The following is a 13,529-nucleotide window of genomic DNA, read 5'->3' on the forward strand; positions in this document are numbered from 1 at the left end:
TAAATCTCATAATTTGGAGCATTCCAGGGTGTAAAGCGAAGCTTGCTGTGTGTTCCCTTCAAAAGCCTGGATCTTTCCTCCACAATGTTGTAAAACTCCTGTTCCTAACCGTGCGGGGCTGCAAGATGCCAGAGCATAAATCTGTCACGGGGTAGGGCTGAACACTGTGAGATTTATACCTCACTATTTAGTTAATTTACTTCTTAAAACCAAGGGTTCAGCTGAAAAATAGGCGACTAAATTAAGAGGCAGATTTAAAAGGTACTTAAGCAATTCTGTTGATGTAAGATGGGGATTTTATGCAGGTTATGAACTTGAACGTTGACAGGTCAGAGTCTTTTTGTCTGGAATATCGATAAAAGCTGATTTGGTAGGATTTGATCTACCTGTTAAAATGCAATATGCTGTAAAACTATAAATGGAAAAAAAAAAAGGCTTTTCAATCAGTTAGGACAAGAAGCCAAAATATACAACTAGAAATTTCTTTCAGTCAAGTCACTGAAGCATTTTTAAAATCTCACTTGTCATTTTTTTTCAGTTCTTCATCTCTTGTCATAGAATGCCCATGTGAAAGAAAGCATGCGTGTATGAAGTTAAAAACAGACCATAACGCACGGTATTTAAAATACCTTCCTGGTATCTGAAATTTCTAGTTGCCAGGGGAATGGAGGGGTGTCACGTAACAAAACTGGAGATAATTTATTTCAGCTTGATCAGAGTTCAGGGGTTTCTTCCTGCTTTGACCCAATTAACTGAATTTTCTTTCCTTTTCAGTTCTTTCTGGGAATTTTTGTTGTTTTGGAAAAGAAAAAAAAAAAAGAGCACTCCCCAGTTTTCTTTAGATATTATGAAATATGATAATTCTTCATGATGTTATTGCATTGTAAATAACGAGTTCTGTGATTGAGACCCACAGCATCTTTCTGACAAATGTAAACAAGAAGCATTATTCCCAGTTTGAGGGTTATGGTGTTCATTTGCCGATGCCAGTATTAGTGCATGGATCTCCTGACTCCTGTGATTAAAGGAAGTTCTTTATTAGTTCTGTGCAGGTTACTCCTCATGTTGTGCTACTTTCATACATAGGGTTATGTTACCATACCAAAACTATGTTTTGGATAATGTTTTGCTATTGGCCTTGAACCGCTTTAAAATTGGCAATAGAATGAATCATAGAATCATAGACTGGGTTGGAAGGCACCTTAAAGATCATCTAGTTTGAACCCTCCCTGCCATGGGCAGGGACACCTTCCACTAGCCCAGGTTGCTCAGAGCCCCATCCAACCTGGCCTTGAACACTTCCAGGGATGGGGCAGCCACAGCCTCTCTGGGAAACTTGTTCCAGTGCCTCACCACCCTCACGGTGAAGAACTTCTTCCTTACATCTAATCTAAATCTACCCTCTTTCAGTTTAAAGCCATTACCCCTTGCGCTATCACTACCTGCCCTTGTAAAAAGTCCCTCTCCAGCTTTCTTGTAGGCCCCCTTTAGGTACTGGAAGGCTGTGATAAGGTCTCCCCGGAGCCTTCTCTTCTCCAGGCTGAACAACCCCAACTGTCTGTCTTCATAGGGGAGGCGTTCCATCCCTCTGATCATCTTCATGGCCCTCCTCTGGACTCGCTCCATCAGGTCCATGTGCGTTGTGTGCTGGGGGCCCCAGAGCTGGACGCAGTACTCCAGGTGGGGTCTCACCAGAGTGGAGTAGAGGGGGAGAATCACCTCCCTCGACGTGCTGGTTATGATAGCACATAATGACCTCTAATGCCTCACTGGTTTTTTTTTCTTTTTATTAAGTATTTAGCTCAGTGCTTTCTGGGTGGATGGAGTACCTTTTGTGCTCCAGCAGGTTGCTTGTTCTGCAGAAAGTATAACTAGGGAGGAGGAAAATTAGGAGGTGAAAGGAAAGTTTTGTTTGGGGAATGGCATTTTCTTTGGGTGCCCTAGAGTTTGGGGTGGGTTGGTTGTTCAGTATACAAAGTATTGTGGTATGTTTATGTAATGTTAAGCCATTGCTTATACTGTATAAGTCTAGTCATGGAGTGGAGACAGCTGCTTGGATACCTGACAAAAGAATAAAAAGAGGAAAGGTGAAATTCTCTGTGCAGCTAGGCTATTAGGTAAACATTAATATGGACTTCATATTAATTATTAGTGCCTAATAGAAAAACTGCTGCTGAACTGAATAAACCGTATTCCTTATCCACATCTCAGCTGCTGTATTTCAGCTCTGTTCCCAGTCCAACTTTTTGCCATGGTTGTATCATCTTTATTGAAGAAAGAAGCATAGGTGATCTAGAAGGAAAAGGTAAACCTTTGCTGACCTCCCAGTCATTACTAAGTACAGGGCCATATGCTCCTCCAACTTTCATTAGAAACAAATGAAAGGAATAAAAATAGCATTTTAATACAAAAGTGTTTTAGGCTGTACGAGAATTATGAAAAAATCCAATATTGCCTTGACAGCGAAAGAACGGAAAAAGGAGCAAACTGGGTCCTTAGAAATATTTAAATAAAAAGAACAACACTGCATCATTATCTTTCTCTTTTTATATATATATGTTTAGTTCATTCTGTTCTTTGGTTTAGGCTTAAAATATTATTAGTTTAGAAAAAAAGATATATGTTTGGCAGCACTTATTTAATATATTGAAAAAAACTAGTTTTAAAAAATCCCGTTTGATACTAGTGAGATGATTATTTTGGTGAGCCTATTGCGGCGTGTGTGTATAATTCACTGCTGCTGTTTTGTTTGGGTTTTTTCTCTGTTGCATTTAGGTTATCTAGTTTCAGATACAGTCTATTAAGTGGAGTATTTTTCAGTAGCTGAGGTTTTCCCACCTGTCTACCCAAAAACACCTGCAACATATGTTTGTGTAACCCTGCAATGCTTTGTGGTTTGGGCCTTGAGAAATTCCCCCAGAGCTTTTTGCTTATAAACAGCTGAGCAATTCATTTCTCTAATGACGAGTGCTTTTCCCTTGGCATTGAGGCAATAGCATGTTCGCTAAAATAAGTCTCATTTTTCATCAGACATATTGAAAATCTTTTTTCATTGTTGTCTCTTACTCGAACCTTCAGATTTTGCTCAACATTGTGTTTGATTTTTTTTTTCCTGTTCATAATGCTAAAGAGGAAGGAAAGGAAATACCTCGACAAAGAAGAAAAAAGAGTGTTGTAGAGATTCCTCCGCTTGCACCTGCATGTAAACTTTCACAAATGTTGTGTATTCAGATGGTGAAACATTACATTGCAGCAGTAACCTGGTTTTCCTGGTATGTTGTAGAACAGTCTGCCTGTGGCTTCTGTCACGCACAAGCGTGCTTTGTTATATCACGTCTACTCCGTGGGTAATGTGACGTGATGTGTCTCCGGAGGCCAGCGAGGAAAAGGGTTATACTAGGGAATTTGAGCATATGGAGCACGATCCTTAGCTGGTGGGAATTGCTTTTTGGCGGTTTATGGAAGTTTAGAGAATCTCTGCTGCGTTCAGTGTGATTCTGACCATGGCCTCAGCCCTCCGCCTAGGAGAAGAGCAGGCATATATATACGGGGTATAACTTAGCTCAGCCCCACATCCCTGGGGGAGAATAAAGCCGAACAGAAAGTCCCCAAGAACCTCCCGACAGCGAATTGGAGTGAGTCAGTCTGGCGGTGGCTGGGAACAGAAGCAGGACGATGGGGGTTAGGACTTCAGCAGGCAAATGCTGGGGGGGGGGGGGGTGCATTTTTTAGGCAAGGAAGGGCTCAGAGGCAGGAGTACCTCAGAGATACCTGAACTATTTTAAGGCATCTCTTCCCTTTGGGCTGTGGCTAATACATTTTGAAGAGACAAAGTCCAAAATCACATCAATTTCTATGTGTGCTCCTATAACTGAATTTCATACATTGTCCTTTTAAAAGTATAAATTGGGCATTTTCTACCACTTGAAACTAAGCTCGCTGTAGCTAGAATAAAGATTAGAAGAATTATAAAACCAGCAGACTGCTCCCACAAAATGGGTGTGGGGAAGTGGGATTTCTGGTATTGGCACAGGCAGCTTTTCTCTCCGATTTCTGCACTCTCTTTCCTTAGAAAGGGAAAAACATAAATGTGTTAATCTGTATAATGCCCTTACACAATTTCTTAGGGGGATTCAACAAACTTCTAATTTGAAGGGTTGATTTCACTGTCATTTTGACATTATCCTTTTAAGAAAAAAGATTTTATCTGAGGTACTAGTCAAAATACTTACATAAATTGAAAAAGAAAAGGAAAAACTTTACTTGTGTAAATAAGTAAAAATACAAATAGGATCATTCTAAATTGCACTGTATAGGAAAAAAAATGTGGTTACTGCAAATATTTTAAACAACGGCACTATGTTTTGCTGTAAATAAATTTGTTTAGCCTTCAGTCCTAATACATGGAATACAATACAGGGGACAGCTCAAATTGGATGCTTAGAGAGGGGAATTATTTTAAAATTCATACAGAAGAGATATTGTAATTGTGTAGCTTTTCTTTTCTACTTCTTATATTTAACTTACTGAAATTAAAAGAGTATAAAATTCAAAGGACAATCACAGTGACATAAAGATCATGATTTTCATAAAACCGTATTTTTTGCTGTCTGAATTTCAGTTTTCAGAAGTATTTAAAATTTCTGTGGTGATACTTCACAGATACTTGTCTGCTAACATATATGTCAGGTTGGGGTTTTTTTAAATAATGAAATTTTCCAAAAGGATATCTCTGTAGTGTTACAAAATGAGTTGCAGCAGTAACCCTTGGTATTTACTGTCTTGCATTTCTAATGTTTTTTTCAACAGCATTTTTTCTGAGGGCTTTTTCTTCACAGCATGCAATAGTACTTTAAACTGCTTCTTCCTTTGATACCTTTAAACCTCATAGGAATTTAAATAGGCCCCTGTGAAAGTAATGCTTGAGCCTCATTCATATGTTCGAGTTAGATCATTATTCCTATTAATGGCTTTAAGTGCTTAGATAGTAGATCAGCCTTTCGTGTCTGGAATTGCTTGTCATTTCTGCATAAATATGTTTCAAGATACTGTTCCACATGATCTTTTCCTCTTTTTTTTTTTTTTTATTCAGAAGCAATGTGTATTTTTTTTTTTATTTATTGGGTGGTGGAAAAGAAATTTCAATGTTTTTGCTAAGTTTAAATAGGTACTGAGTTATTGGAAACAAATTGCAAAAACTGGCTAGCATCTGGTAACATGAATTTTTCAAAGGTCTGCCTTATGACTTAGAAGTGCCCATTACTTTAGCCATCGCTTACTCTTCCACCTTGTTGAAATGGTCATTAAGACATATAAAGAAAAATGTTATTTAATTCATGGGAGAAAAGTTACACTGTTTGATTACTCGCATAGGAGTCACAGAACCATCAGTTATCCTCATCACGTCAGTTTGGATTTGATTATCATAGAAATGCATTGAATTACCAAACTAGAGCAATAGTAACTAAAGCTGATTCATTGTTATTGCTGTCAGTTGATGAGGACTGACTTACAAGCCATATGAATGGGTAGAGTTATGCAAATATTGTTCTTATAACAGGAGAAGAAAAACATAGAGCGGCCATTACAATGTGGGTGGTAGGATAGATGAGGATTTTTTTAAAGCTTGTCTAATAGCTTTTAGTTGTTTCATTTTTTAATGAACATTACAAACAGGATGTATTTTAAAAATGTTTAATCTGTTTCCAGAGAAAGAAAATGAGACATTTCATACAAGATTAAGTCTGACTGCAGGAGATGATCTGGAAACTCCTAGCCTTAAATTTGACCCCAGAAATCATCGTGGCCTTTGATATCTACCACCTCTTTAAATCTTCTTCTCTTCTTTTGTGCACATGCAATATTTTGGTCTTTAAAATGCAACACCTATGTCCTCCTCCAAAAATAAGATTTCCAAGGAAGGAGGGTTATCTGCAGTTATGTGGAAAATGAGAGGATACGGCTATGGGTACTCCAGTCTATAATGAAATCTGGAGGGAAAAAATACAACATGTGAAACTGAAACAACTGAAGACTGATTCCATCAAAAATGTAATGTACTCTCACCTGTGAACGATTATTTCGGAAAGGTCATTGAGTAGTTCATTAAAACTGTATTTACTACTAGCAGGACTTAAGAAGGCAGATCAGAATATAAGGCAACAGCCTATGAATGAATAAACCTTTAAAGTGAATAATATTTAGACTTAGAAATACTTAGGTCTGGTCTATGCAATACATGTGATCATTATGCAGAAATTTACCATTTTGTTTTCTCTTACACTAGAAATGAATTACTTTAAGCTATTTTTCTTTTCTAATTTTTGTATATATTAAAAGGGCCTCTCTGTACCTCTCTGTTCTTTTGGTTTCATCTGTATGCAATTTTTTTTACTTACAAGTTTTTACTTCGCTCCCCCGCCAAATAATGCATTCATTTGGTGGATTAAGTCCAGAAAGGATAATTTCAGAACTACTGAAGGCAGCGTGCTTCAGTGAAATAGTTTCATTGTGGCAGAGGTGGAGACTAACAAGTGGCTTGTGGTTTCAATGTTAATGATATAAATTTTATTATAGGAGATCAGTTCTTTATTCGTGGATTCTGAGTTGGGTGAAATTTGGTGAGAAAAAAGGCTCCGCCTGCCATCTAGTGGCACTGTGCGGGTTGTCCCCCTAAATCTAATTCTGGGCTTAACCGAGACGCTGCTAGTGATGCATTCAGTTCAAAATGTTAGCTGTAGTTTCTCCTTACTATTACCGTTTTCTTTAAAAACATATCACTTTAGCTTGGAGGTGGTAAAATTCTATACCTGAACTCAAGGAAGAAATCAGATCGGTCCAGGAATTACTGATTTAATTAGAAATGTTACTGCTACAGCCAACAGCCTCATCGCTGTGTAGAAAAACACTAATTTCTGTGAGCATGGAGTGGACTTACTGGTAACACTCAGTATTGTTTTAAGTATTTTAAGACTACACTTATGTAACTGGCATTACTGCCTTGAGAAACCGAGATCCTGGGAAAAGAAATGATTCTTTAAATTTCTAATCTTCATTAATGAGCATACCTCTGGTCTTTGCTTTAAATCTCTCAGAAAATTCCAGTAAGGTATTCTTCTTAAATCTTCTTTTTTGTTTGTTTTTTAGAGAAATCCAAGACCAGTGACTCATCAATTCCAACAAAATTTAGATTATTACAAAGCTCGTGGAGCAGACTTGATGAACAAAACCCGGTAAGCTATTTCTGAATATGTGTTCACTGAACTAAGAACTTACGTAAACAAAATGTTTCAGAAGTCACTTTTATCCCAAACAGGAGTTACATAAGCAGTATTAGAAGCACATGTGTTTATTTCATGACATTTATTTTGAATCTTCACCTTGCCTATTATTACATGAAAAATGAAAGCTTTCCAGATAGCATTGCAGTCAGCTTGCTGGCATTTTTTTAAGGCTAAGGACATTCATATGCAATGACGTGTATACTAAAAGCAGGGCGTAAAACGTTGCCAATGCGCGGTCTGTAGCTGAACTACTTCCAATAATGCATCTAATCGCAGTCTGGAGTATCCACGTACCAGAAGCTGTGCAAGCTAAATGGAATTAACGTCAGTCCAATTTGAAGTAATTTTTACTAAACTTTTTTGCAGCATTCCTCCCTTGTTTTAAAAATGGTTTATATCAATACTGCTTAAATTCTTTGTCAAGGCCATTTTATCTAGCGGTCACAAGTGCAGAGGTGCCTGTGCCCCAACTGGGTGGCCACAACGTGGGTGCCGATTGCTGGTGGGTGGTGGCTGCTGGTGGCTGCGGGGCAAGCCAGCGCAAGACACAAAGCTTGCTTCAATTTATGCTCTCACAGGGAGTTTCTTGGATTGCACGTGGCCCCAGCCATATACTGTGCTTGCTGATTCATAGGAACTTGCCAGCTTTTAGAGCTTTGCACCTCTGTCAAATTCTGTTTAAATCAGTTACATTAAAAGCTAGCTACAATTAAAATGGAGTGGATTAAAAAGCTCTTCAAAATGGAGAAAGGAGCAGAAATTAAAGCTGAGTAGAGTGACTGCAAAAGCATCTTTTTTTTTTTTTTTTTTTAACCAGGCTTTAAAGTTGGGGAAGGCTGTCAAAAATTACTGCATTCTATTGCATTTTCTTAATGTTTTTACTTATTTATTCTTTTAAAAAATGGTCTCAAGAGTTGCCTAAACTTGAAAAATAAGTTATTTGAAAATTCCAAAAGAAACATTTCAAGGATTTTGAAAAAATAAATAAATCATAAAGCCCAAACAAGAATGACACCTGTTGGAAACCTAAATTCTAAGGAAACAGATGTCCATTAAATCTGTGTAGGAACGTAAGTTCATTCCACACATATGTACAGGATACACGCTAAAGGAGAGGAGAAATTTTTTAGAATAGTTCAGATAGAGGAATAACTGGGATAAATTTATCTCAACACAGTGACATTTAGAGTAGGTCAGATGTGGTAAATCTGTTTTAAGATTGGACTAAAGAGAGAACTGGAAGATATAACATTAGGAAATGTTTCTGCAGTGAGCAAAGAGATGGATTAGATCAGCTACCAGGTCTTTTTCATCTTTAATTCCACAGGCTCAATGATATATTTAAAATATCTTGGCAAATCTCTAATATATATTGCTTACTTTATCACATATAAAACTTTTTAATCCCTCATATTCATATATTTGTCTCTCATCTCTCATAATGGCTACTTACTGAAGAGAGAAATCCCTTTGAATAAGGCTTGCTTAAAACAAAACATTTTTATCTTAGCAGAAAACTGCAGAGATTGAATCATCTTCTACTGCTAGTTTAAAAATATACCATTCACAGTCAAGGTCAATGATGCTTATTGTAATGAAACAAAATTGTTTGCTTCATAGATGGAATTCACATCTCCTTGGTACTCATATTTTTAAACTGATGCCTTACTTTTAAATGCATCTGCTGATAACTCTACAACATAATCAATCAGCATTTTTCCTGTAATTGTTGTGCATGTCTGGTACATTTAGATGGCTAAAATGTAGACATTGATCCGTGTTTAATGCCTGTAATCATCCTTTGTATTAATATATCAGACATGTAAATGGTAAGACATAAATACATTGTTCTTATTTTCCAGAAGTTCAGCTCAGTTTTAATGTACCTCCTCCAGAGATCTAGCACCTCGCTATTGTTCATTTTCTGAAGCTGTGATTCAGAGAAATTGCACAATAAATTTTACCTCAAAATACTTTCACTGAGACCACCTCTTGACAAGAAACTTAGATAGCATCATTATTTATTTTTCGTGATTGTGTATGTGTTCTGAGCTGATGATTAGCAGTGTCAGTTCATAGCAGAGCCAAATCACACATAGGTATTAAGAGCTACGATAACTATCCTTTCTAGTTCTCAAATAATTATAAAACATTATGGCATGTTATTGTTGAAAGCATTTTTTTAAATCATATTTCAAACATAACAGCTCAGAGGAGATTTTTGGGTTTTATTGTTCCTGTAAAGTGAAGCTTCTCAAAAAGTCTCTTTCCAACCATCTGAAAAATGCAAATAAACTAACTTCTCCTGGTTTTTATTTATGTCAAAGCAGCAAATTAAACCGTGTAGAAAGAAAACTGATACTTAGTATTAAGCAAAATATAGCTGAAAAAAAGAAACAAGAAAGAAACAAGCTGGTGGACACAAATACACAAGCATCTGTATCGGCTTTGTCTCCTGCATCTGTGGACCATCATGATTCCAATGATGCAGTTAGCTCAAAGCATCCAGTGGCTTTGTTGCTCGGGTAGCCTGTCAGAGAAGAAGATTTACTTCCAGTAAATATCACTTTTTGTGCAAAGTCAAGGGGGTTTTTTTGCTGATTGTCAAGACTCTAGACCTAGAGACAACACAAACCTCAGACTCAATGTGCAAGCCATTATCTTCTTTCTAAAGTGTTGTTTCAGGTGAGTGATTGATATATACCACCCCAATCTTGGTGATTAGTTTCAGTAGACTGAGGAAAAAAATTTGCCAAATATACTAAGGTTTGGATTCTGAATCTCAACCAAGTTATTACTGGTATGACCCCCAAAATCAGTGATGTAATTAGATTCATTGCAAACTGTTGATAACTGTTCGATACCTGCTAAGCCAGCATTTGGCATTTCTTCTTCCACCTTCAAAGCTACAATCTTCGTTGTCTTTCTAGAATGCAGAAGACATTAAACAAAGGGCCCTGTGCTGACTCTTCTGATGCCACATATATGTAATGCAATAGAAAAAATCCCTTTTTTTTTTCCTTACGTGTCTCTGCAATACCTCAGGGAACTGATTAATAACCAAATCTGCTAGGCAGTAGCAGAGTAAAATTTAATAGTAATAAACATTTTACCACATCCTCGTCTTTAAAATCATTGGGACTTATTCAGTTTGCTTCTGAAATCATTTGGGACTCCTGCAAGAGTATTTTACAGTTCTGAAGATGCTCTCTTTGTAGTGACTTTGTCGGTCATTCTCAGGTGGCTACAGAAAGACTTTTTGTAATATCGGCAGCAATCAATAAAATGGGGAGACACAGAAACATCCTGTAATCGTTATTCAGCAATCATTCCTTTCCAGCTTCCATAAATTGGGAAGCAGCACTTTGTCCCAGCCTCTGCGCTGCGGTTCCTCAAAAAAAATGCTATGTGCTGTCTTTCTTCATCACCAGTATGTGGCAGAAGGGCCCCATACAGCTTGGGGCTGTATCTCGTGAGTGTGCGGGCTCACACACTTTCTTCTGCTGTCTCTTATTTTAACCGTATCTATTCTGAGTCTAAACAACTCAGCTGCTGTTATTTTCTGAATATCTTCTATATGTGTGCACGCGCGTATATTGTGTATTCTAAAAAAAACATATCTTGAGACAAATAGGGAAATTATATGAAAAACAAAATCAAAATTACTTTTCCAGGTGCTTGCGCATGTTACAAGTCACCCATATTAATTCATTTGTAGTTTATTTTTAGTTAAACTTCCCCAAAACATTGCAAAACTATTTTTTTCCCCGAGTACAATGACTGTATTGTTTTTAATTACATGTATTTCTTCAATTTTTTTAAAGACAGCTATTTATATCACTCAACTACAGATCAGTAAAATAAAACCTCAGGAGTAGAAAGCTCTCTGTGATTGTGATATATTTCTGTGAAGGGTATTTCAAGCATTAATTATATAAAACAGGAAAATATTGCATGAACAAATAGGAATGGCTTTGCTGCTCCCTGGGTTATGTGAACACTTCTACTGGGAATTAGAAGCTTCTTTGCCTCTTTATTTTAGACAGATTAAAAGGTTCGACAGTTTCCTCATTCTTAATGTTGCATATAACTGAAGTGAATTAAATAGCCACTGGAGTTAAAAATAAAAAGTAACAATGATAAGGATTGTGATCCGGTATATGTGTTACATCCTGAAACCATTCTTCTGCCAAAATCATTTTAGAAATCAGGATTCCTGTTAAAAAGTGCTTGGCTTGAAACGGCTGGGCTAGGCAGAAGGTGAATTAAGAGCAAGAGACATATAGCTCTGCCAACCTAAAAATACAGTCTAGCGTTAGTTTTGCTTGTTGAAAGAAATGTTTGTGTTTGAGTTATTTTAAACATTTAAGAGAATTTAATCTAGCAGAAGTAAATATTAAAGCAGTCTTTGAATAGGAAGTGGAAAAAGTCAGTTTTATAAAGTTTTCAGTGCCTTAGAGCCTAGATTGCTTTTTGTCACTCTTTCGTTTTTTTTCATTTAAAAAGGCAAATTAAGAAAATTTGTGCAAACTTGCTTTGTTTGGGGTCAGTCTGCATTTTTCAGGAAGAAAGAGCCAAAACAATTTGTCCACTACTGGTTGGGAAGAATTCGCACCACACGCAGTCCCTGTGGTTCCTGTGTGTATTCCTGTGCGACTGTAGTAAAACACCTTCTTTGTAATGTTCAAGTCTTGGATTTTCTTCCCCCGTTTTTGAAGAACAATGCATGCATTGCTGTACCTGTCCAAACCGCTGGCAAGGACATGATGATTTCTCCTCTTCTTTTTTCAGCGCCAGTGCTAAGGCTGCCCCACTGAACATTAACAAAGTCTCCAACAGCTTACTGAATTTTGGCCGAAAGCTCATTGCTCCGGCTATGGCTTCAGGCGGGGCTGTGGGTGCTCCTGCCGGCGGGAGCAGCTTTCCTCCCCCTGCAATGCCCATCAGAAGCGCAGTGGAAGCCCCCCAGCACCACCAGCAGCACCACCAGCAGCACCACCAGGCACAGCAGCAGAGGATGATGAAGTCCGAAAGCATGCCAGTTCAGCTGGGCAAAGGTAAAGGTGAAACGTGTGGCAGCGCCGCGACAGAGGGGAGCTTCGATGTGTGTCTGAGGAAAGTCCTTTTATTGAGTTTATATCGATGGGAACATATTTGGAGGAAACAGAAAAAAAACCAAAATTTTGTTAAGCGGGACATCTATGCTAAGTACAACAGCCCATTTGCAATGTCATACAGAATTAGATGTTATCTCAAGAATGTACAAATACTATAGGAAGTTTTGAACCTTTAAAAAAATATTAACCAGAAATTATGTCAGACATACGAACAAACTACACCATTACCATAAACATTAGCCAATTAATTTTTCAGTCTTTTAAATGCAACATATTTTTAACTGTAAGACTAATTTCAATAGGGTTTTTCAGGTTATTGGCACAAATCCCATGCATAAGAATATTAGGTAAATATGAGTGAAGGAAGTTAGATCAATTACAGAGTAATTCTTAATAAAGAAAATCTTGTTCCCTTCAGAATGGGTGGAGCTTATTTGAGAAGTTATTTGAACAATAACAGGTATTTGCCTTTTAATGATTTGTGATGGCCCTCTGCACTTTCTCTGTTTAGTAAATACTGCTTCTTTTTCTTGAGCCTTTTTTTTATATTTCTTGAGGACGGTTTATTCAAACAACAAAGTCACAAGCTCAGCTTCGGTGGTTGTTTCCTGTACTCTGCCACACTCAAGGTGTGTTAGTGCTTTTCATCTTCAGACAATTATGTTCTTTGCAAGGAGCATCTAGAGGGATACGGTATCTGCTGCTTCTAGCAACTCATCCTAAGTAATGGTTACAAGTTTGAGGGCTGGTGCTCCTTGCCCTGAACCATTACGTAGGATTGCATCGTAGTTTTCACCAGATTTGAAAGTGTAAGAGAAGAGAAATAACACTTTGTAGCTGAAGTTGGTGTTCTTTCTTTTCCTGTAGCACCCATATGGTCCAAAGATAGTCCTTTCACGATGCATCGCATCCCCGGCAGACACTGAGGGAGCAGAATTGAAAAGTACAACCATTTTCTTGAAGCAGAGAGATACAGGCACTTCTGTAAGGGCCACTGCAGCTGCTTTGCAAAATCCAGATACACAGCTTCCCTCAGAATCATAGAATAACCTCAGAAATTGCTCCAGCAAGGGTTTTACAGTGCAAATGTCAAACCGAAACACAGTGAATCTTTGATGCAAACAATGGA

General features: G+C 37.6%; 1 protein-coding gene across 4 annotated transcripts in view; it reads left to right on the plus strand.

Moving 5' to 3' along the window:
- The window catches only part of TBC1D5 (TBC1 domain family member 5), a 328,444-nt gene that overhangs the window by 259,611 nt on the left and 55,304 nt on the right, over positions 1-13,529 (plus strand). For all 4 annotated transcript variants that reach the window (XM_030008981.2, XM_030008982.2, XM_030008984.1 and 1 more), the window contains 2 exons: positions 7,147-7,232; positions 12,075-12,340. In XM_030008981.2, coding sequence (XP_029864841.1) covers positions 7,147-7,232; positions 12,075-12,340 — 352 coding nt within the window. The remainder of the gene's footprint in view (positions 1-7,146; positions 7,233-12,074; positions 12,341-13,529) is intronic.

The sequence above is a fragment of the Aquila chrysaetos genome, chromosome 3 (genome assembly GCF_900496995.4).
Source record: "Aquila chrysaetos chrysaetos chromosome 3, bAquChr1.4, whole genome shotgun sequence".
NCBI classification, from domain to species: domain Eukaryota; kingdom Metazoa; phylum Chordata; class Aves; order Accipitriformes; family Accipitridae; genus Aquila; species Aquila chrysaetos.